The 22293-nt window shown below is 59.7% G+C and overlaps 3 protein-coding genes and 1 non-coding gene across 6 annotated transcripts in view; 2 read left to right on the top strand and 2 right to left on the bottom strand.

Moving 5' to 3' along the window:
• Positions 1-1637, bottom strand: part of LRSAM1 (leucine rich repeat and sterile alpha motif containing 1) — a 33969-nt gene extending 32332 nt beyond the window's left edge. For both annotated transcript variants that reach the window (XM_056108778.1, XM_056108780.1), the window contains exons 1-3: positions 1499-1637; positions 1147-1203; positions 664-708 (exon numbers count right to left, since the gene is read on the bottom strand). In XM_056108778.1, the coding sequence (XP_055964753.1) occupies positions 664-708; positions 1147-1203; positions 1499-1570 (174 nt within the window). In that variant the 5' untranslated portion in view covers positions 1571-1637. The remainder of the gene's footprint in view (positions 1-663; positions 709-1146; positions 1204-1498) is intronic.
• A 1667-nt stretch (positions 1638-3304) lies between these two features.
• Positions 3305-5541, top strand: RPL12 (ribosomal protein L12). Its single transcript, XM_056108825.1, has 7 exons — positions 3305-3453; positions 3935-4008; positions 4233-4331; positions 4436-4517; positions 4866-4952; positions 5256-5368; positions 5491-5541. The coding sequence occupies exons 1-7, from the start codon at positions 3417-3419 to the stop codon at positions 5494-5496; spliced, it is 498 nt and encodes a 165-aa protein (XP_055964800.1). The 5' UTR covers positions 3305-3416; the 3' UTR covers positions 5497-5541.
• LOC130018072 (small nucleolar RNA SNORA65) lies at positions 4675-4800 on the top strand. Its single transcript, XR_008791469.1, has one exon. It is a non-coding gene; the product is annotated as a small nucleolar RNA SNORA65 (small nucleolar RNA).
• A 10103-nt stretch (positions 5542-15644) lies between the features above and the next one.
• On the bottom strand, positions 15645-22100 carry SLC2A8 (solute carrier family 2 member 8). Of its 2 annotated transcripts, XM_056108919.1 has the most exons (10): positions 21979-22086; positions 21701-21869; positions 21209-21415; positions 19137-19236; positions 18085-18284; positions 17561-17704; positions 17365-17473; positions 16927-17100; positions 16611-16756; positions 15656-16145 (listed from the first exon to the last, which is right to left on the bottom strand). In XM_056108919.1, exons 1-10 carry the CDS (start codon positions 22032-22034, stop codon positions 16008-16010), a joined length of 1443 nt encoding a protein of 480 aa, XP_055964894.1. In that variant the 5' UTR covers positions 22035-22086; the 3' UTR covers positions 15656-16007. The 2 variants fall into 2 exon arrangements, with proteins under 2 accessions (XP_055964895.1, XP_055964894.1); XM_056108920.1 differs by lacking the exon at positions 16611-16756 and having other exon boundaries at positions 15645-16141; positions 16923-17100; positions 21979-22100.
• Positions 22101-22293: the final 193 nt, after the last annotated feature.

Raw genomic sequence — 22293 nt, 5'->3', positions numbered from 1 at the left:
AGAGAATCCATTTAGCATACTCCAATCTGCATTTGAAGCTGCAAACTCATGCAGTTCATTCTTTTTTTTGGGGGAGGGGGTGCAGAATTCTGGGCCACACCTAGCGGTACTCAGAGATTAATCCTGGCTCTGTGTCCAGGGATGACCCTGGGCAAGGCTTGGAGAGCTGTTTTGTCATTCTGAACAGAGGTTACTCAGCTTCTCTGGACAGCAGGGATCATACTCAGAGCATCTATGTGTCCACCTCCCTGTCCATTCATTTTTTTTTTTTTACAAAATCTTGGTGGGAGAACTCTGTCTTCAATGATTGGATGCGACAAACCTCAGTGGGAGGAGAACTTGGACTGTCTTCATCAATGATTGGATGAGACTAACTTCGGTGGGAGGGGAACTCAGTCTTCTTCAATGACTGGATGAGACTTACCTAGGTGGGAGGGGAACTTGGACCATATTTAATGATAGGATGAGACTAACAGAGGCTGGAAAAAATCCTGCAGGCAGTATGAAGTGAAACCTACTCTCCTAATCTGCGGACTGAAAGGGTGAAGACCAGAGGGCAGGGGGTGCCTCCGACCAGGGGTCACAGTGCCCAGAAGCTGTCCCATATTGGCTACGGGCAGACAAGCAACACACCCGCCTCGGAACACGCAGCCCCCAGCTCACCTTCTTCTGCAGAACCTTGCATGTCGCAAAGGCTCCAAATGGAATCTAGGATGAGACAGAGCATGGTCAGTGGCTCCCTCCACTGGGCTGGGGCTTTTAAGGGGGTGGGGGGCTGTCGCAAGAGCAACTCTGAGCCTGGGGGAGAGGCACCAGGCACCCACCCTTCCGATGCCCCAGGAGTCCCCTAGCAAGAGACAGACAGTTGCTCTGCAGGGGCTGGGAGCTCCTGACTTTCCCAGCGTCCCCGGAATCTCTGGGCACATTTTCTATGCTGACTCTCAGAGACCCGGTCGGGAGCTTTCTAAAAGACCATGACAATTCTCTCGGGAAAGAAAGAGGCCAAGGACAGAGTGCATGGTGAGGCCCTGGTCTGCTTCCCAGCACGGAGCACCCCTCACACCCCAGCACTGGGACGTGGTCTGGTGGCCTCTGGCCCCAGGAAAGGCCAGGAGGAACACCCACTCCATCTCTGGCTCAGTTTACCTCCGAGAGCTCACACTTGGAGATGTCGAGAATGTCATCGGCCCCCGCTTCTTTGGCCTGAGGATAAAATGATGAAAGAAGAGAAAAGTGTTCGAGAATCTTTGCAGAGCGGACAAACAGGCACAGATACAGCAAAGCGCTAAGGGGTGCAGGAGCCTATGTCATATCTGGTCGCTAGGGCGGTGGCCAAGTGTCCCTGCTTTCTCAGGACTTGAGGTCCAGCAGGGAAGGGAGAAGGACCAGGCACCGACAAGGTGACGAGCCCCCGGGCCAGAGCGTACCCTGAGCATCTGGATTCCCTGTGGGGGTGCGCGGGGAGGCAGAGGGGAGGGAGCGCAATGGGGTCCCTCACCAGACACATCTGGTATTCCAGGCGTTTCCGTGCCTCCTCGCTGGGCTTCCGCTTGCGGAAGAAGAGAGGCATCCTGCTGGTCCGGGCGCGTCTCTGGACCCCAGGGCAGAGGACAGTCAGGGCCCCCGGGGTCTCAGGGCAGCTGGTCCCCTGAAGGCAGGGACAGGGGCCCCGTGGCCATCACTGGGGTCCTGAGCCCCACAATAGTAGGGATCAACGCACTTTGCTCCTTGCTGACTGAGCAGGAAGCAGTGGTGTGCAGGTGAAGGACATCACCACAGGTACACCCTCACGGCAACAGACCCACTGTGACAGCCTGACGCCACCCCCTTTCGTAACTCTCCTCCATGCTAGATGGGGGTGCGTGACCTGGAGACCTCTCTGAGTCCTCAGACCAGAGCAGGCTCAGCAGATGACACCCAGCCACGACCCAGGGTGAGGGTGGGGTCCCCCGACACCGTAGCCCAAGCGATCTGAGTTAGGGAAGAATCCAGAGCAATCCTCGGGCACCCCGACTCTCACTATTAACCTGTTTGCTTCTCCCCACATCAAAGTTCTGTTGATGTGGATGAAAGTGACCCTGGAGTTTTCACCGATCCGGTGGTCACAACACTGAGAGCTGCAGCTGAATGCAGCAGAAACCCGTCTACAGTGCCGCCTCCAGGAGGTCTTCTGATCCTGTGGACGGTGCCACACCCTGGTACCCCGATGACGTCAGCCTCCGAGCTGTGCCTGAGGGTAACTGGCTCCTGGCTGCTCAGTCTCGCTCTGCCTCAGTTTCCTCCCCTGTGCAAATGCTACACTACCACACCTGGGCATAGAGGACTCGGGGATTCTCTGGGCTCGGGACCTGCCCAGAGAATAGAGCACCGCACGGCTGGCAAACAAACGTCACTCGGGGGCTCTGACAGCATCAGGTGGGTGATGACACAGACACCCACTGCTGGGGACGGCGCGGGATCACAGGTCTGCCCCTGCCCGTGCCCGTGCGGTGGGTCTGCAGCGGCGGCTGGCTCAGACCCCTCCAGTCATGGCTCAGACCCCTTAGTCAGTCACCCCACCTGCCGGCAGGGACGGGGACAGGTCCGAACCCCGCCGGCGCCCACCCCTCCTTGCATCTTGCATCTTGCCTTGACCCCCCAAGCATCTCGCCCAAGGACCCCCCTGCCCTCATCAGCGTTTCCGCAGCGGTTCCCAGACATCCATCCCGGCTCCCGAGTCTCTCGGATTTGTTTGTTTGTTTTTTAGGGGGGAGCCACACCCATCCTCCCCGGGCCGGGAGGGGGAGGGGGCCCCACCTGGCTCTGTGGATGGGCAGCGGGACCCGAAGGCCGGCCGGTCACCTGGGCTCGGTCATGGACCCAGGCGGAGCTCCTCGGGACGCCGGCGAAGCGCAGAGCCTCGGATGACTGGGCTCGGTTCGGGCAGGAACTGGTCCGAGACCCGAACCGCTCCCCGCGGGCTGGACACCTGCGCCGGGAGGGGGGCGCGGACCCCTCAGGGGCGGGGCGGGGCGGGGCGGGGCGCTGGGGCGGGGCGCCGCCCACGGGGGGGGGGGAGAGACCCTCGCGGTGAGGAGACTCGGAGGCAGGTCGGGAGGCTGGGGGAGGCCCTGTCGGGTGGGCTTCCTCCGGCCGGCTGCCCCGACCCCCGCTCCCGGCCCCTCCAGGCACCGCTCACCAGCCGGGGGGCATGCCAGCCTTCGGCCGCGGGAGCCTGCCAGCAAGAAACATGGCGGCGAGGGCGTCGCTGGGAGGGCGGGGGCGGAGCCACGGCCGTTCTCGCGAGACCCGCTCCCTTCCCGCCTATATCCGGGGCGGTCGGCCGCTCTTCCGGCCTTTCGGCTCGGAGGTGGGCAAGGTGCAACTTCCTTCGGTCGTCCCGAATCCGGGTTCATCCGACACCGACCGCCTCCGCCATGCCGCCGAAGTTCGACCCCAACGAAGTCAAAGTCGGTGCGTGCTCTGGCAGTGGCGGGCCCGCGGGATGGAGCCTCCCCGCTGCCCCGCAGCCCGGCGGGCCCGCGGCAAGTCGCGGGGGCGGCGTGGCACGCGGCGGCCTTGGACCGCCTTGGCCTCCGGGCGGCCTTCCGGGCCCGCAGCGGGCGCCCGCGGAAAGTCTCGCTGCACTTTTTGGCCTCTGCCTTCCTCCCCGCGTGTAAATGGGGAGGGAGGACCGGACCACCCGGGGCGGCCTTGCCGCGGATGCTTTAGGGTAAGGCTTGTCCCCACGCTGGGCTGCCCGGCGCTGTTGCCCCCCGCCCGGGGTGGGCCGGCGCCCCCAGGGCTTCTGCCCCGCTCGGGCATCGGAGCGGGGCGCGTGGGGGTCCTGCCCAGTCTCCCGCGGAGCGCCGTTGCTCCGAAGGCGTGGCCGAGGTGGAGTCTGGTTCACTGGGGGGATCTCCGCGCCGAGGCTCTAATGCTGCTTTTCCTGCAGTCTATCTGAGATGCACCGGTGGGGAAGTCGGGGCCACGTCCGCCTTGGCCCCCAAGATCGGGCCCCTGGGTCTGGTAAGTCTCCGCGGGTCTGGGCGCAGCTGTCGGGCCTGGGGAGGGGGCAGTCTTCTCTCACTTTTACAGTGATCAGTCGTAGGTGTGCAGGGGTGGCCCCGGGTACCAGTCTAGGGGGTGCGGGCATGGACACGTGTAGGGGGCGACTTCCTGTGTGCCGATCGGGAGGTTCTGGGGTGTTGGCGCCCTGGACACCGTGTGATCCCACATCTTTATCTCCACAGTCTCCTAAAAAAGTCGGGGACGACATTGCCAAGGCCACTGGAGATTGGAAGGGCTTGAGGATCACAGTGAAGCTGACCATCCAGAACCGGCAGGCCCAGGTACTTGGCGGGAGGCATTTGTTTCGTTTGCAGTTTGGAAAGTGAGTGCGGGGCCCAGCTGGGGGGGGCGCCATTGTGCTCACTAACTTGAGAATTTCCCGCAGATTGAGGTGGTGCCTTCAGCCTCAGCCCTCATCATCAAAGCCCTCAAGGAACCACCACGAGACAGAAAGAAGCAGAAAAACAGTGAGTGTCTTCCCAGTGACCAGCAGCTGTTGGGTCTTTTGTGGGGCCGTATGGGTTGGGGGGCACAGGGCTCTGCTGGCCACTTCCTTAGCTGGCGCGGCCACTTAATACGTTCTCGGGTCCTGGAGTGTCCAATGTTTGCAGAGTGCCCCAGCCACCCGCCACTGCGCCTGTCACTATATTGGCTTGTGCAATCCAGTGGTGAGCTGAGACTAAACCCCAGCTTAGGAAACAGGGTTGTTCTCCATGTGGATGACTCTGTGCCGAAGGCATGGGAACAGCCAAAACCGGGTGCTCTGGGGTCTGTTCTGGTCATGGCTTGGGGCAAACTGCTGTTTCCTTTCCCAGTTAAACACAGCGGCAATATCACTTTCGATGAGATCGTCAACATTGCCCGCCAGATGAGACACCGGTCATTAGCCAGAGAGCTCTCCGGTAAGAGTCCTGCATGGCCCCACTCATTGATGGGGGTGTGTGCTCCTCTCCCCATGTAAGGAGCTCACAGAATGGGCCATAATTGGGTACCATCTGCCAAGTTTGACCCTGGGCTGAGATGAGAGGAGGAACATTGAACTGGCCTGGTCTGTAGGTTAAGACCAAGGAAGATTGCATAGAGTGCACATAAGGGAACGAGTTTGGGACTGAGGAGAGTGTTGGTGGTCTTTGAAAGGGTTTCCTTTGTTGCCTGGGCTCTAGAGAGAAATGGGACAGTTCCCAGCATGTGCTTCTTGATTACAGGCACCATTAAGGAGATTCTGGGCACAGCACAGTCTGTGGGCTGCAATGTTGATGGCCGCCACCCTCATGACATCATCGATGACATCAACAGCGGCGTGGTGGAGTGCCCAGCGGTAAGTGGGGCACTGTTCCTGTTGGGTGGGAAACCTGCTTTCCTGCAGGGTATCTAGGAGTAGGTGGTGGGGGATAGGAGAGATGGTCTGCCTTTTCACTGACGAGGGTTTCTCTTTTCCAGAGTTAAAGAACCACAAGAAATGCTTCAATAAAGTATTTGCAGAAGAACGAACCTTTGCATGTGATTTCTTTGGGGAAGATGGCCTTTTATTGTTACTGGGGTCAGTGGCAGAACCTGACGGATGGGACATAGGTGATCTGGATCTGCCTTGGTCTCCTGTGGGACTAGCTCAAAGTTTCGCATTAGTCCTTAAAGCAGCTGGGCAGCACAAGCTCTGTGTTGCCCAGACACAGCCTTCTGTCGGGGCTCTAGTAGAGCCAGTTGTAAACAAGGTCGGAGAATTGCTGGAGGAAAGAGAAGTCCCCAAGCGCACCAAGCAATCAAAAGCCAGATGCCTCCCATTCACCCACCCAGGGGATTGCGAATTTTAAGGATGGGGTAAGACTGCTATTAGGGTGTCAGCACAAAACAAGGCCAACTAGGTGGGAATTTTGGGGGAAGGGGTTAAACATAGCCCACCCAGTTTTGACAGCATGGCAGATGGTTAAGGATCTCCAGATTTAGAATAAAGGGGGGGAATATTTTACATGAATATGTATTGGAGGGCAGAGATAGTACAATGGGTAAAGATGCTTTGCAGGCGGCTGACTTTTGGGCCCCCTACCCTCCTAAAAGTGTTCCCTTAGTGTAGGGCCAGGAGTAAACTTGGAGCTCCACCAGGTGTGTCCCTTCCTGTGTGTGCATACGCTGCGTAAGAAAGATGAGTAATCTGTGGCTGAATAAATAGCAGTACTCCTACATAAAAAGAAAAATGAGTAAGAAATTCTGGGGGCTTTTTGGGTCAACCAGCTTGACTCTGGATCCTTGTCAGTTGCCCCACCAACCCCCTTGGGAGGTGCATGGAATGGTGCCAGCCTGGGCAGGGATCTTGCTCCTGCTTTGTGAACAGGAGCAGGCCACACCTGGGGTCTGGAATGGGTCTTAAGGAGGTGACTCAAAAGCTCTGGGCCTGAGAAGCACTCAAAAAGCAGTTTGTGGGGCAGGAGAGATAGCACAGTGGGTAGGGCATTTGCCTTGCACATGGCCAACCCAGGTTTGATTCCCAGCATCCCATATGGTCTCCTGAGCACCGCCAGGAGTAACCCCTGTGCATTGCCAGGTGTGACTCAAAAAGCAAAAAAAAAAAATTGGGGATAAAAAGCAGTTTGTAAGTTCTGCTGGGGGAAAAGAGCTTCCTGAAACTGAAGTCTGATGCCAGGTGGGGAGCTGCTCCTTGCACCCACATCAGTATTCAAGCTTAGGTCAGCATGACCCCACCAAGCGCCAGGAGCACCTTTAAGCTTGATTCCCTAACTGCAAAGGGCCCTGACCTCCCTGCAGAGGCAATCCCTTCAGACTCTCCAGCCCCTGCCAAGCACTGTGGCATTATAAGCTACTTGGTGGGCCCACAATTCTCTGGGGTAGTTTTGAATGATCTGATCTGCTGCTCATCAGGGTATAATAAGGGATAGTATAGGGGCTACAGCACCCACCTTGCTTTTGCAAAAACTCGTGCACCGCCTGTTACACTGGGTTGGAGTAGCATGAGAACTGGAGGACTAGGGTCTGGAGTGATAGCACAGCGAGAAGGGCGTTTGCACTGGCATGCAGCTGACCCAGGTTCGATTCCCAGCATCCCATATGGTCCCCCGAGCACCACCAGGAGTAATTCCTGAGTGCGTAAGTAACCGCTGTGCAATGCCGGGTGTGGCCAAAAAAAAAACTGCCAGGACTAGCGCGAAACAACAGTTTGCTTTGGAAGAATAGGCAGTGATAACCCTTTTAGACCTGAAGCCTCTCAGAGACTGAGGAAGCCCATTTTCAGAACATAGCTGCTGAGCCACCAACACCACATTCCGTTTCTGAAGCTCCATCTCGGGGCTGTGGGCTCAGGTTAAAAGGCTCCGCTATGGGGTATGGTGCCGCCAGCAGGCCAACCTGTATCTGTAGGGCCAGTGCATCCACCTAATGGTGCCTTCAGTACATCCTCATATCCTAAAATTGCTGCTGTGCCTTTGGCCAGGTCCCAACAACTTGGGACCAAACTTACCAAAAAATTAGCCAAAAGTTAGTATGTGGGGCCACCTCTGGCTCAGCTTTATAAGTCCATTTATTGGCCTTAACTTCAGAGACCCATAAATCTTAAGAAGATCAAAAACCGCAATTAATCTTGGACCCACGCGTGGCAGACCGGAAGGGGTCAGGTCATCCTGGAGCGCGCCTAAGCAGAGCCCCCAGCAGTTGCTGCCTCCCACAATCCAAAAACTGCAAGGGCGGAGAAGAGACACAAGGTTTGTATTTGAGGATCCTATGGAACAACAACAAAAAAGTCATCACGGCTAAACCAGGCCAGCTGATCTCGGGAGACAGGTCGATCACCAAACTGAGAAGGGCAACGGACAAGGACTGGGTGTGTGTGTGGATTATGCGAGGGGGGGGTCACTCCTGGCGGGGATCGGGGCCTCCCCGGATCAGTGCTGGGGAGGGAGGGGGCGCACACAGCGTCTTCCCGGGGACCCCCTGGACTCTAGATGGGGTCAGCTGCGGGTAAGGAAACCGCCTTAGCCTGTGCCACCCGCGCGCGGTGCCGCTCTGCCCCGACCCCGGGGCTCCTTGTGCAGAAAGAGCGGATCCCCGGCTCCCGGATCGTCCCGCGCCCTCCCGGGGGCGCAGCCCCACGCCGGTCACGTGGCGGCCCCGGGCGGGGGGGGGGCAGACGGGCGCCCGCGGCGGCACTTCCGGTCATGCGCACAGGCGCGCCACACCGCGCCGCCGACTCCGCTTCCCGGGAGCCTCCAGGACCGGCTCTTCCCCGGTGCCGGCGCCGGGCACGGTGCCTTCCAGACAGACTCCCTCGTCGTGGGGGGGAGGTGGTTCCAGGACTCACTTCCCGCCGCGCTTCGTGGCCCGCCCCCCTCTCGCCCCGGACTTCGCGGGCCGGAAGCGGCTGGGCCGCGCGGAATCCTGGGAGCGGAGGTTCCGGCGCAGGCGCAGAGCGCTCCTGCGCGCGGCCGGGCGCTCCTCGCTCTTCGGTTCGTTTGCTGGCCAGCTGTGGCCGTGGCCGTGACCGTGGGTCGCATCCCGGAGCCCCAAAGCCAAGGACTGGCTTCTCAGCACCACCGGTGGAAAAATTAAAAAAAAAACCCTCGGATCTCGTTGGGGTAGAAGCATCTGCTGGGTTGCATTCCTTTTTTATTTTTAGAAGTCCAGAGAAACTTTTTTTTTAATTTATTTATTTGCTTTTTGGGTCACACCCAGCGATGCTCAGGGGTTACACCTGGCTTTGCACTCAGGAATTCCTCCTGGCGGTGCTTGGGGGACCAAATGGGATGCCTGGGATTGCACCCGGGTTGCCACGTGCAAGGCAAACGCCCTCCCCGAGGTGCTATCGCTCCAGCCCCCTGCATTCCTCCCTGAGGGTCTCGGAAAGCCTGACCCGCGCTGGCCGCTTCTGGCCGTTCCCGGCCGTTCTCAGCTCCCAGAAGCCGGCCTCGCGCCTTGCTTGGTTGCTCCTTCCGTACCGGACCGTGCTCTTTCTTGGTCCAAGATGTGCCGAGCCCGTGGTGGCTACTTGGAGGCGGGGTGGGCCGTGGGGATGCTCGGGCTTCCTCCCCAAGCCTGTCTCCTTGCCACTGTGCATTGGCGGCTTTGTGGTCACTCCGACTCGGGTTGGCGGAAGCCAGGGCTCTGGACAGTTGTCCTGGGGGGCGGGGAGGCCAGGGTGCCTGCGTGGGGACGTGGCTTGCGTCCACTGCTCTCCTGTTCCGTCTTCGGCGCCGCAGCATCCTGGGCCCTGCGGTCCTGAATCACACCTGCACAGGTGTGGGATAGTCCCAGGGGCTGCTGGTTCTTAGTCCCCCCAAGCGCGCCTGCGCCTGTGACAAGCTTTCCAGGGAGTAGGAGGGACCGGGGAGCCTGTACGCTGGTGGTGGCAGGCGGTATGAATGGGAGCACCGAGGGAACGGGGTCGGCTGAAAAGAAACTGCATGATGCCATCAAAACGTCCCTGCAGGAGGCATCCCTTCCGCTCAAACCCGCCTTGCAGGCAGCGCCCCAGCTCCGACCAGCAGCGCCACCTGGTGGGTTGAGCGCCTGTGTTGGGCCCTCCTGAGTGCTAGGAGCAGCGTTGCCACCAAGATCTCTCACTGTCAAGGCAGTAGTCCCTATCCCACTATTTTTCTATTTAATTTTATTTTCTTGGTGCTGGGGCTGGAGCGATAGCACAACGGGTAGGGTGTTTGCCTTGCACGCAGCCAACACCACCGACCCGAGTTCGATTCTTCCTCCCCTCTCGGAGAGCCCAGCAGGCTACCCAGAGTATCTCGCCCGTATGGCAAAGCCTGGCAAGCTCCCCGTGAAACATATTCGATATGCCAAACACAGTAACAACATGTCTCACAATGGAGACATTACTGGACCCACTCGAGCAAATCGATGAACAACGGGAGGACAGTGACCGTCTGGGGATCAAGCCCAAGGCCTCACATCTGCCAGGCAGGCCTGTGCTTCCAGTATGCGCTTTCCTGTGTCTACGTGAATTGGAGCTGAAGCTCCAGTATGTTCTTTTTTTTATTTCTTTTCGGGTCACACCCGGCCATGCTCAGGGGTTACTCCTGGCTCTGCACTCAGGAATTAACTCCTGGCGGTGCTCAGGGGACCATCTGGGATGCTGGGAATCGAACCCGGGTCGGCCGCGTGCAAGGCAAACGTCCTACCCGCTGTGCTATCGCTCCGGCCCCCAGCTCCAGTATGTTCTTTACCCACACGCTGAGCAGTTCCCCACGTAGCCCAGGCGCGGAAGCAGCCCCGGCCTTTTCTGTCACCAGCCCTCGCCCTGCAGAAGCCAGGGATGATCCAGTAGGAGCTGGGAAGAGCCTCTGCTGGAAATTTTGTGTCTAGTGTGAAGACTGGGCTTAAACTGAGGGGTTGGAGAGACTGCTTCAGCCGCTTGTTCAGGCCCCACTGAGACTTGATGCGTTGAGTCAGACGTGGCTGCAGAAGCTCATGCATTAGGCGCCTACTGTGTGCCCAGGCCTGCCAGCTTGCTGAGCACAGGTCTGAAACGGCAGGGACACGGCCCCTCTGACACGGCCAGGGCAGAGCCCTCTGGGTCCAGGCAAACCAGCCCTTCCATCTCCCAGATCCCAGCCTCGGATCTTCGTGCGGGACACTGCTCGGGGTAGCCTCTGGGCCTCCTGACTCCGTCCTCTCCTTTGCCTCGGGGTTGCTATCACCTCTGTATTTGCAGACTGCGGAACAGACGCCATCAGCGCAGTGATGTCGAGTCCTGACCCATGGGACCCATGTCTTCTTGGAATGAGCCAGTGTGTGTGTCGCAACAGGGACACACACACACACACACACACACACACACACACACACACACACACTTTGTGACACACAGTCATGCAGGTTGAGAGAACAAAGGAGCATGTGACATGTTTCTGGGCTCTAACAGTTCCCACAAAGCCGTGCCCCCACGGCCTTCCCTGAGAAAATTTAGGACTCTCTGGAGTTAGAGAAAGCTGAAACAGATGGGTCTGAGGCTTGTAGTTGGCCCGAGGCTGGTAGGGTGTGACTTCCCTGGGAGAAGCTGCCCTGTAGCATTCTACTGGCTCTGATTGGGTCAAAGAATTTTAAGATCACTGAGCTGATAAAGAGCTCAGGGCCTGGCTGGACAGTACCGGTCAGTGGAGACACACAGTAGGAAGGACTTTGGACCGGAGCCTCCTTGCTCTTCATAACAGTACTCGAAACAGTACTGAGGACTGGAGGGATAGGACAGTGGGTGGGGTACTTGCACCTGACTGACCTCAGTTTGATCCCTGTCACTACAGATGATCCCCAAGTATACCACCACCAGGAGTGACCTCTGAACACAGAGCCAGACTAGCCCCTGAGCAGAACTGGGTGTGTCCCTCCCCCCCAGTAAATTGAATTAAAAAACATAGCACAGCAGGTAGGGTGTTTGCCTTGCACATGGTCAACCTGGGTTCGAGTCCTCTGCCCCTTTCAGAAAGCCTGGCAAGCTACTAAGAGTATCCCGCCCGCACGGCAGAGCCTGGCAAGCTCCCCGTGGCATATTCGATATGCCAAAAAACAGTAACAAGTGTCACAATGGAGACATTACTGGTGCCCGCTTGAGCAAAAATCGATGAACAACGGGAGTAGAGGACAGTGCTACTCCCGATGATATTGCTATTTTCTGTACATGTGATGTATGTTCTTTGTATGTTCCTCAGTTGTGCATGCTCACCGGTCTCCTTCATGAATATGTATAAGTTTCCTGGAAAAACCACTAGACTAGATAAATGTAAGCCGTTATGCCGCTCTATCTCTGCTGAGAAAAAAAACAGGTCTTCTGCTTTCTTTCTTTTTTTTTTTCTTTTTGGGTCACACCCAGCGATGCACAGGGGTTACTCCTGGCTCTGCACTCAGGTATTGCTCCTGGCGGTGCTCGGGGGACCATATGGGATGCTGGGGACTGAACCTGGGTCGGCCATGTGCGAGGCAAACACTCTACCTGCTGTGCTATCGCTCCAGCCAGCTTCTGCTTTCTTTGAAGTTGTTTGAAATAATTCTCCAGCCCATGCTGGTGGACATACTTCCCAGCATCAGCTGTTTCATTGCCAGGAAAGCCCTTCTTCTCTACACGGTTGTTTCTGTGCTTTTTCTAGAACACGTGTGTGGTGGGGGGGGCCCAGGTGCCCGCACCTCATGCTCCCCCGAGTACCTCCACTGAGCTTTGAGCAGAGCCAAAACAACAACACCGTAGCCAAACAAGCGGCTTTCTCCATAATAGCGAAAATAGAACTAACCCCAACGTCGAGACAAGCAAATGTCGCCAGATGCACTGGGTGATTGTGACTGAAACCACTCGGCTAAGTGGAAGAAGTTTCACAAGGAAACGAGAACTCAGAAAAGGTGCCACAATGGGAACGGAGCCCCTAACGCTGCAGTGATTGTGGTGACGGGATCCCCGATGCTGCAGTGACTGTGGGGACAGTACCCCCAACACCGCAGTCACCATGGGGATGGAACCCCCAACGCTGTGGTGACTGTGGAGATAAGTGACCTTACACTGGTGACTAGGGCCATAGAGTGGGGAGAGGGGCTGCCAGGGGCATAGCAGGCCACTGGAGTGATGCCACGTCCTGTCTCCGGGTTGTGGAGCTGACGCAGTTTCCTGCAGGTAAGGTAAAGGTAAAGGCCCTCCCGTTGATCGTCGATTTGCTCGAGCGGGCCCAGTAACGTCTCCATTGGAGACTTTGTTGTTACTGTGTCTGGCATATCGAATACTCTCGGTAGCTTGCCGGGCTCTCCGAGAGGGGCGGAGGAATCGAACTCGGGTCGGCCATGTTGGCCGCTTGTAAGGCGAACGCCCTACCCGCTGTGCTATCGCTCCTGCAGGTAAATAATGCCAAAATAAAGTTGATCTTTTAAAGGTAAAACTAGGTAGAAGAGACACTAAAAGGGGTGAATTCCATCCAAAAGAAACACTGAGAGGGGCTGGAGCAACAGCACAGCGGGTAGGGTGTTCGCCTTGCATACAGCTGACCCAGGTTCCATCCCCAGCATCCCATGTGGTCCCCCCAAGCACCGCCAGGAATAAGTCCTGAGTGCAGAGTCAGGAATAACCCCTGAGCATCGCTGGGTTGACCCAAAAAGCAAAAAGAAAAAAAAGAAACACCAGGGCACTGCAGGAGAGGAACAGGGAGGTGGATTGATAAATGTTGTTCACCCTGATGGGAACAAACCTGGGGACATGATCAATAGAATCAGGAGTGTAGGAGGCTGGGGTGGGGCCGGGGTCGTGGCGCAGTGGTAGAGGGAACTGGACACACTGGTGGATGGGGTGGAGGTTCTGTAAGTATGGAATAGTGACTTTAATACTGCTGTAACCTAGGGCCCCTCGATGAAGGGAAAACGTTAAGTTAAAAGAGAAGGAACATCCAGGGGCTGGAGCAATAGCACAGCGGGTAGGGCGTTTGCCTTGCACACGGCCGACCCGGGTTCGATTCCCAGCATCTCATATGGTCCCCTGTGCCTCACCAGGTGTGACCCAAAAAGCCAAAAAAATAAAGTAAAAATTAAAAATAGAGAAGGAACATCCAGAGAAAGCTGGAGTGGCAGTACAGGCACCAAAGCAGAGGTCAGAATGAGGGACGCTTCCCAGGGAGAAAGGAGGTCACTTGACGCAGTCAAGGACAAGACACTCAGGGGAACGTGACCACCGGAAATGCCCACAGGCCCAGTCCCAGCCTCTGGGCCGGAAGTGAAGCTGGTAACACAAGGAGAGACGCAGCTGCACCAGCCCTGTCTGCTCCGCGGTTACTGACAGGCAGTCGGTGAGGTCACAGGAGGGAGAGCCCCGGGCCTGAAGGGGCTCCCTGCAGCCAGCACAGTGGAGAGGAGAAAGGCCGCGAGCTGCTGACTGGGTGGCCTCTAGCCTGTCCCTCCCCTGGCTGTCCCCTCCATCCAGATTAGATTTGGGATTTTGCCTGATCTAAAAGCTGTTCTGCGTGGGATTTGGGGCCTCTGTCGGACACCTGTCCCCCATCGCCAGTCTAAGACGTAGAAGATGTCACCACGGGCAGGGGGACACGCTGGGAGTTGTGCAGTGTGGGGCCAGGTTGGGGGACACCAGTGAGAACTGGGCAGGAGGCATCTGCTTGTGTGTAGCCAGGCGAGGACACGGGGGATTGTGAGACAGATCTTCCGGGATGGTGTTCAAGGGACCAGGTGGTGCCAAAGATCACACCTGGGTCGGCCACGTGCAAGAGAGCATTCAGTGCCGTGTCTCCGACCCGACAGAACTAACTTGTAAGGAGGTTACAAGACACAGTGGTGACTGGGGCTGGAGAGAGTGCAGCCGGAAGGTGTCTGATTGTGAGCATCCCATATGGCTGCCTGAGCACTGCCAGGAGTAACCCCTGAGCATCACCAGGTGTGCCCCATGCCAAAAAAAGATACAACTGTGACCACTTTATTGCTTCTCCAAATACTGGGACTGATGTCTATAGTGTGTTTGGGCCTGTGCCCAGCAGCTGGTTGACTACCATGAAAAATAATTATTTTAGGGGCCAGAGCAGGGAAGGTGTTTGACTTGCACGTAGCAGACCTGGGTTTGATCCCTGGCATTGCATATGGTCCCTGGATGCAGAGCCAAGAGTAAGCCTTGAACACAGAGCCAGGAATAATCCATGAGCATCAATGGATGTGGCCCAAAAAGCAAAAAAAATTCTATTTTAAATGAATCTGGGCTTTATTCTATAGTAAACATGTATTAACTATATTAGATGAAAAATGGGCTAGAGCGATAGCACAGCGGTAGGGCGTTTGCCTTGCACGCAGCCGACCCGAGTTCGATTCCTCTGCCCCTCTCAGAGAGCCTGGCAAGCTACCAACAGTATCTCGCCCTCATGGCAGAGCATGGCAAGCTCCCCGTGACGTATTCGATATGCCAAACACAGTAACAACAAAGTCTCCAATGGAGACGTTACTGGGCCCGCTCGAGCAAATCGATGAACAACGGGGGGACAGTGTCAGTGACAGTGTCAGATGAAAAATAAGGGCTGGAGTGATAGCACAGAGGTGAGGCGTTTGCCTTGCGCACAGCCAGCTCGGCCGAGCCGGGTTCAATTCCTCTGCCCCTCTCGGAGAGCCCGGCAAGCTACTGAGAGTATCTCGCCCGCACGGCAAAGCCTGGCAAGCTACCATGACATATTCAATATGCCAAACACAGTAACAACAAATCTCACAAAAGAGACGTTACTGGGCCTGCTCGAGCAAATCGATGAACAACGGGAGGACAATGACAGTGACAGATGAAAAATAGTAATTGGCCCAAAATGTCCAACTCCCTTAAAGCAGAAATCTTGATTGATTTTGATTTGGGGGCCACATCAGGCAGTGCTCAGGAGACCATACACCATGCTGGGGATCAAACCAGTTTTGGCCTGACCCTGGACAATTTCTCTAGCTCCAGAAAAAGAAAGGCCTGGAAAAAAAAAACCCCAAAGCCAACCAATCACCCAGATTTGATGATCAATGATGCACAAAGATGGCCTGAGTACCATTAGAGAGTTTGTGGGGAGAGTACACGGGGTGTCTTCCTCCACGCTCACACATCTCACACACAGAGGCTGGGGCTGTGCTCGGAGGCAGATGTTTATTTGGCAACCAATGTTCCTTCCAGATAACACAGCCTGGGGGAGAAGCTGTGTCCGGAACCTCCGGCAGTGCGGCCAGACGGTGCCTGCACTGGGCCCAGAGCATCAGCGCGAAGGCTGAGCCAGGCCGTCCCACACGCTTCCTGCTCTTGGCAGGGGGTGGTCACGGGCCTGGCGCCTTGTGGCGTTGGCTGGGCGGGAAGGAGGAGTCCCAGGACAAGGATCCCAGGGGCGGCCACCCTGGATCCCTCTTCCCCGGGAGCTTCAGGGCCAGCAGGGGGCCAGCCTGGAGTCCCAGCTGGGCTCTGTCCCACCAGAGCCCAAAGCCAGCCCCGCCGGGAGGGCAGCCACTTTCCAGAGCAGCTGTCACCGGCCCTCAAAGTGAGCTGTGATTTGCTCCAAAGTCCTTCCCTTGGTTTCGGGGACGCAGAACAGGGTGAAGAGGACACTGAGGGTGCAGAAGGCGGAGGCCAGCCAGAAGGCGCCATAGGGCTGGAGGACTTGCTGTGGAGTGGACAGGAGGCCACCAGGTCAGGCCCTACTCCTGCCTGTGGCCATGCCCCCATGGCCTCCCCACTGACCCCTGCCACCCCAGGAACTGCCTCCACCGGCCTCTGGTCCTGCCAAGCGTCCCACTGCTGGTCATAAAGGGGAGGTGCCCCCCGTTCACAGTGCAGTGGTCTGGGGGGCCAGCACTGACCACATCGCCGGCCCTGCTCCAGGACTGACCCCCGGACTCTGTGCCAGGCGCCCCTGAGAAGGTGGCACTCCAGTCTCAGGCGAGAAGCTGGAGCAGGGCAGGTGGCCAGATCCGAAGCCACACAGCAGAGAAGGGCCACGGCACTGCGGAGCTCATCCCCAGGGCCAGCGGGGAGGCAGGCAAGCTGACCCCCACCGGGGCCCGACAATGGTGGGGAACACACGCCCCCCGCCCACCTCCCTCCCCCCCCTTGAACTGGGGCCACTCACCATGAGGTTACTGAACTCTTTGGTCACCAGGAAGGCCATGAGCCAGTTGGTGAGGACGCAGACGCCGGTGGCCACCCCCTTGACGTGCAGCGGGAAGATCTCGGACATGAGGAGCCAGGGGATGGGGCCCCAGCCCACGGCGAAGCCTGGGGAGCAAGCGGGGCTCACGGCTAGGGGGGCCGCGGGCTCTGTGCCCTGGGCCCCAGGGATGGGACAGCAGGAGGGTGGGCATCAAGGGAGAAGCTAGAGGGAGCCTGGCTGGAGGGGGGCCGCAGGCAGGGAAAGCCTGGGGTGGTCCCCAGGGGCCCCCACTCACCAGCGATGAAGAGGCACATGCTGCCCACTGCCAGCCAGGCCAGCCCCATGGTGGTGTCACCAGATGCCTCGTGGATGGGAGCCAGCAGGGCCACGTGTGACGAGTTGCTGGGGCCGCCCTGCGTGAGCTTGAAGTAGGCGCCGAAGGCCCCAGTGCTGAACACCATCACCACGCCTGCGGGCACAGAGCACTGGGCAGGGCGCGCGCACCCCCTCACCCCTGCGCAGCTGCAAGGAGCAGAGGTGTCCTGGCCAGGGCCCACAGCACACGGCTCGGCGGCTCAGCAGGGTCTCCCCTGACCCTCATGAGGGCCCACCATGACCACCCCCCAACTTCCCAGAGAGGCAAAGTGCTCCTGAAGGCCGTGGGGTTGGACTGTACTCTCTATATAACAGGGCCCCCCTGAAGACCGGGGGTGGTGGGGCGACAGGGGCTCACCTGACAGAGCCAGCAGCAGCTTCCGGCCGGCTCGGTCCATGATGAGGGCTGCCAAGGCCGTGAACAGCACCTGGATGATGCCCACGACCACCGAGGCCAGGCTGCTGTCCTGCAGGCCGGGTGGGGCGGTGTGGGGCGAGGTGGGTCAGGACCAGCCATCACCCCCAGGCCCACGCCACGCCCGGCCTCACTCTACCTTGAACTTGGCTTCCTCAAAGATGGTTTCTGCATAGAACATGACGGCGTTGATGCCCGAGAGCTGCTGGAAGGCCATGAGGGCCACGCCAATGGCGAAGGGCTTGTACACGCCCGGCTGCTTCAGCTGGGCCAGGCGGAAGCCCTGGAGGCGGACGGGGCGCTGAGGCCTTCCCTCACCGACCCCACCCTCCCAGGCCTGGCCCTGGCCCGCACACAGGCACCCATGGGGGTCCCCGCCATCCCCGGCGCAGGGGAGCCCCTCGCCTGCCCTGGCCACGGCCTGACTGGCTGGGGCATCCCAACGGTTACGTGGGCAAACGGTCCGAGCTCCAGGAGGCCACAGCAGCGCTGGCGGGCAGGGCCACGCGGCCCTTTTGCAGGCAGGGGTGGGGAGGCGTGGCAGTGGACGTGCCCCCACCGGGAGCGCTGTCCCCCGCCATTCCCTCCTTTCCCGCCACCCATTCCATCTGGTGCCTCGTGGGCTCGAGTGAGCTGTGGCGCCTCACTGTGTTCCCCATTCACCTGGCGCTCAGCCTCAACGGGGGGCTCTTCCCACAGCTGCTCGGTGCCCCAGAGGAACTGCAGGGCGGCCGCGGCCTCCTGGCGCTTGTGCTGGGTCAGCAGGAAGCGGGGCGTCTCGGGCATGAAGCACATCAGCACCAGCATGCAGGCGGGGGGTACGCAGCCCAGCACGGCCAGCCAGCGCCACTCCAGGGCCCAGCCTGCGGGGGAGGGCGTTCGGAGCTGAGCAGGGCAGCCCGGGACCCTCCTGTCCGTCCCTCCTGGTCCTGAGCTTCATGCATGGTGTCACCTGCCCAGGGACAAAGTGTGGCTCCTGCTGGAGGCTGGCCTGGGAAGGTTAGTTTACGTTTTTTTTTTTTTTTCCCCTTTTTGGGTCACACCTGGCGATGCTCAGGACTGGCTCATGCACTCAGGAATCGCTCCTGGTGGTGCTCGGGGGACCATATGGGATGCTGTGACTTGAACCGGGTCGGCCGTGTGCAAGGCAAACGCCCTCCCTGCTGTGCTATCGCTCCAGCCCGGTTAGTTTGCTTCTGTGCTCTTTTGAGCTCATGCTGCTGGTGCTTGGGGCTACTCCTGGCTGGTCCCCGGGACACCTTGTGGCCCTGGGGACCAAGCCCAGTTCTCAACCATGCGAAGCATGTGCTCCGCCCACGGACAGTTCTGGTAGGAACGGGTCTAGCTCTGGAAGCTTCCCTGCTCGACCCTCAGCCCTGGGGTCTTGTCAGGGGCTGTAAAGCCAGTCCCCATGTTTCTGGGTGTGCATGCAAAGGGCCTCCAAACTCCTAGGCTCAAGTCCGGAATGTGCCCTGCTCACCTCTAGCACCGGGTCTGTCGCTGTCCAGGGAGTTAGGGACCGAACCCCCCAAGATGAGGACAGCACCGGAATTCAAGTCCCGGGACCACACCCCCACAGCTGGGCTGGGCCCTGGCACCCGGCCGCTGCAGTGTGACCGCAGGCCAGCCCCGACCTCCCTGAAGCCAAGGTCTCCAGCTCTACAAGGTCACGCGGACGGAAGCAGGAGGCCTGAGGGGACACGGGGAGGGCAGACCTGCCAGGTAGGCCAGGAGGATGCCGACGACCACCATGAGCTGCACGCAGGAGCCGAGCAGGCCCCGCACGGCCGGGTAGGCGATCTCCGAGATGTAGACCTGCGCCAGGGAAGAGATCTGAGCTGCACTTCCCGGTTCAAACCGAGCCGCCACCACCCCAGAGCCATGAGATCACCCCCCACTCCCCACCAACCGCACACCCAGGCCCACCCAAGCCTGCAGAGCCGACAGTGCCCCAGAGCATGTGGGGGGCTGCCGCCGAGGGGCACAGGGATCTGTCTGTATCCACCCCAGGCCCCTGGGTGCCGCTGGGGAAACAGGGTCAGGCGGGATGGGCAGGCTCTGCCACCCTGGGTCCTGGGGACCCCAGCCTGCTAGCTCCAGGACCACACTTTCAGGGGCACCCTTGGAGTGAAAAGCAGAACTCCCTCTGCTGAGGGGTAAAGGGGCCCCCAGGATGCAGCTCTCAGTCCAGGTGATTCACACCTGTGCCCAGGCCTAAGGGGGCAACTTTTGTTTGGGGCCACACCTGGCGATGCTCAGGGGGTTACTCCTTGCGGTGCTTGGGGGACCCTATGGGGTGCCGGGGATGGATGGAATCTGGGCTGGCCACGTGCAAGGTCAGTGCACTATCCTCTGTCCTATTGCTCTGGCCCGGCAATTTCTTTTTTGGGGGGGAGGGGGCGCTGGAGCGATAGCACAACGGGTAGAGTGTTTGCCGTGCACGCGGCCAACCAGGGTTCGATTTCTCTGCCCCTCTCAGAGAGCCCGGCAAGCTACCAAAGAGTATCTCGCCTGCACGGCAAAGCCTGGCAAGCTCCCCGTGATGTATTTGATATGCCAAAAACAGTAACAAGTTTCACAATTTGTTGTGAGATGTTACTGGTACCTGCTTGAGCAAATCGATAACAATGGGAGGACAGGTTTTTTTTGGGGGGGGGGTAATGGTAATACCTGTCAGTGCCCAGGGGTTACTCTCAGCTCTGGGCTCAGGGATCACTACTGGCAGTGCTTGGAAGACCATATGGGGTGCCAGGGATTGAACCCAGGTCAGCCACGTGCAAAGCAAGCACCCTACCCGTTCCAGCCCCATAATGAGGCAATTTCTGTGCCAAGTTAATAAAAAGCAAAGATGAAAACTCCGGTTGTGCTGCTTCGTGCTGTCTAGGAACCCGATGTGATGGGTGGGAGGGGACTGTGCTGTCCCAGAAGCCCCCACTGAGCCCTTATCTCTGCTTCTACCAGGCCAGGCTGTGGGTGGAGACCGTCAGTCAGTCACCCCGCGCCCTGAAGCCGGCACCACTTCCTTCCATCAACCACGAGACGGGAGGGTTCACTCTCCCTCACAACCGCCACCCCAGCTGAGACCGTCACCACTACAGACAGGAGAGGAAACTGAGGCAGAGCTGGGAGTGTGGACGTGCAGGTCAGGAGCACTGCAGAGGTATGGTCTTTACCCTCGGGAGAACCCAGGGGTCTGCACTGCTGGGGGTGGGCAGAAACCTTGTGGGCTTCCATGGCTCACCTGCAGAATGCCATCTTCCTTTTTTTTTTTTTTTGCTTTTTGGGTCACACCTGGCAATGCCCAGGGGTTACTCCTGGCTCTGCACTCAGGAATTACTCCTGGCAGTGCTCAGGGATGTGGGATGCTGGGAACCGAACCCGGATTGGCCATGTGCAAGGCAAACGCCCTACCCGCTGTGCTATCACTCCAGCCCCCAGAATGCCATCTTTTGTGTCTTTAGTTTGGTTTGGTTTTGTGGCCACACCTGGCTCAGGGCTCACTCCTGGGGGTGCTGGGGCTCTAACCTGGGTTGGCAGCCTGCAAAGCAGGGTCCTTCGGAGGTGCTCTCTTATTTGCAACAGCAGCAGGAGGGCTGGGGGGGGGGCGTGGGGGCAAAGGACTACAGGGAAGGAGGAGCAGCAGCAACCTCAGCAGAGACCCCCGTGGGGTGAGGACCGCGGTGGGGAAGGTGCGGGGTTCCTGCAGCCTGACATTCCTTTTATCCCCTAAGTCGCAGCGGTGCCAGGCAGGTGATTGGGGGGGGGGGGGGCGGACACGAACGCTCACCGGGGCCACGAGCGAGGCGATGCCGCAGGCCAGGCCGGTGAGGAGGCGGCCGGCGAAGAGCATCCACACGTCCTGGGCGGCGGTGATGACGGCGAAGCCCACCGCGAAGGGCACGGTGCAGAGGAGGAGGCTCAGCTTGCGCCCGGCGCGGTCCAGCATCCAGCCGCCCAGCACGCCCCCCGCGGCGGCGCCCAGGGTCACGATGGCCTGGGGGGTGGGGGGTGCTGCTGAGCAGGGGGGGCGCCAGGTTCCAGGTCCAGACGCCCCCCCCCCCCCCCCCCGCCACCACCACCACCACCACCACCTGCCACCCGAGCCTGCCGTCCGGGTGAGCCACGGCGGGGCTGCGGGTCCCGGCGCGCGCGTGGGGGGTCCCGGGTGGGGGGGGAGGAGGAAGAGGAGGAGGAGGAAGAGGAGGAAGAAGAGGAGGAGGAGGAGGAGGAGGAAGAGGAGGAAGAGGAGGAGGAGGAAGAGGAGGAGGGGGGGTCTCACCCCGAACCAGGAGGCGGCGTCCGGGTCCAGGCGCGGGGCCGGGGGCGCGGCGCGTCGCAGGCTCGGGATGGCCGGGGAGCTGTAGCCGAGCGCGTAGCCGAAGCTGAGCGGGCCCAGGGCGGCGGCGAAGGCGGCGAGGAAGACGCGGCGGCCGCGGGGAGCCGGAGCGCTGCGGGGACAGGGCCGGGGGGTGAGCGGCGCCGGGCCGGGGCGCGGGGCGCGGGGCCCGGGGCCCGGGGCCCGGCCGGGCGGCGCCTCCGCTGCCCGCGCCCGCTCACCTGCCGCCGGGCCGCCCCAGGAGCGGCCGGGCCTCCTCGGGCTCGTCCGGCGACATGTCGGCAGCCAACGCTTGCTCGGTCCGCTCTGACGCCCGAACCGCCGCGGGTCGGCCCCGCGAGTGCGCCGCCACCGGCCTCCCGCCCCGCCCCCCGCCAACCCCCGAGCAGGATCCGCCAATCGGCGGCTCGGGTCCGCTCCAGGGGCGGGATCGAAGCGGAGCCGCCGCCAATGGGGACGCCAATGGGGCGGGGCCGGAGGCCGACCCTTCGGTCAGTCTCGACCAATGTCAGCCAAGAAGCTGCCAGCGAGGAAAC

The sequence above is a fragment of the Sorex fumeus genome, unplaced genomic scaffold (genome assembly GCF_029834395.1).
Source record: "Sorex fumeus unplaced genomic scaffold, SorFum_2.1 ptg000233l, whole genome shotgun sequence".
NCBI classification, from domain to species: Eukaryota; Metazoa; Chordata; class Mammalia; order Eulipotyphla; family Soricidae; genus Sorex; species Sorex fumeus.
Note: the sequence above shows the minus strand (reverse complement) of the source record. Positions and strands in the feature narration are given on the sequence as shown.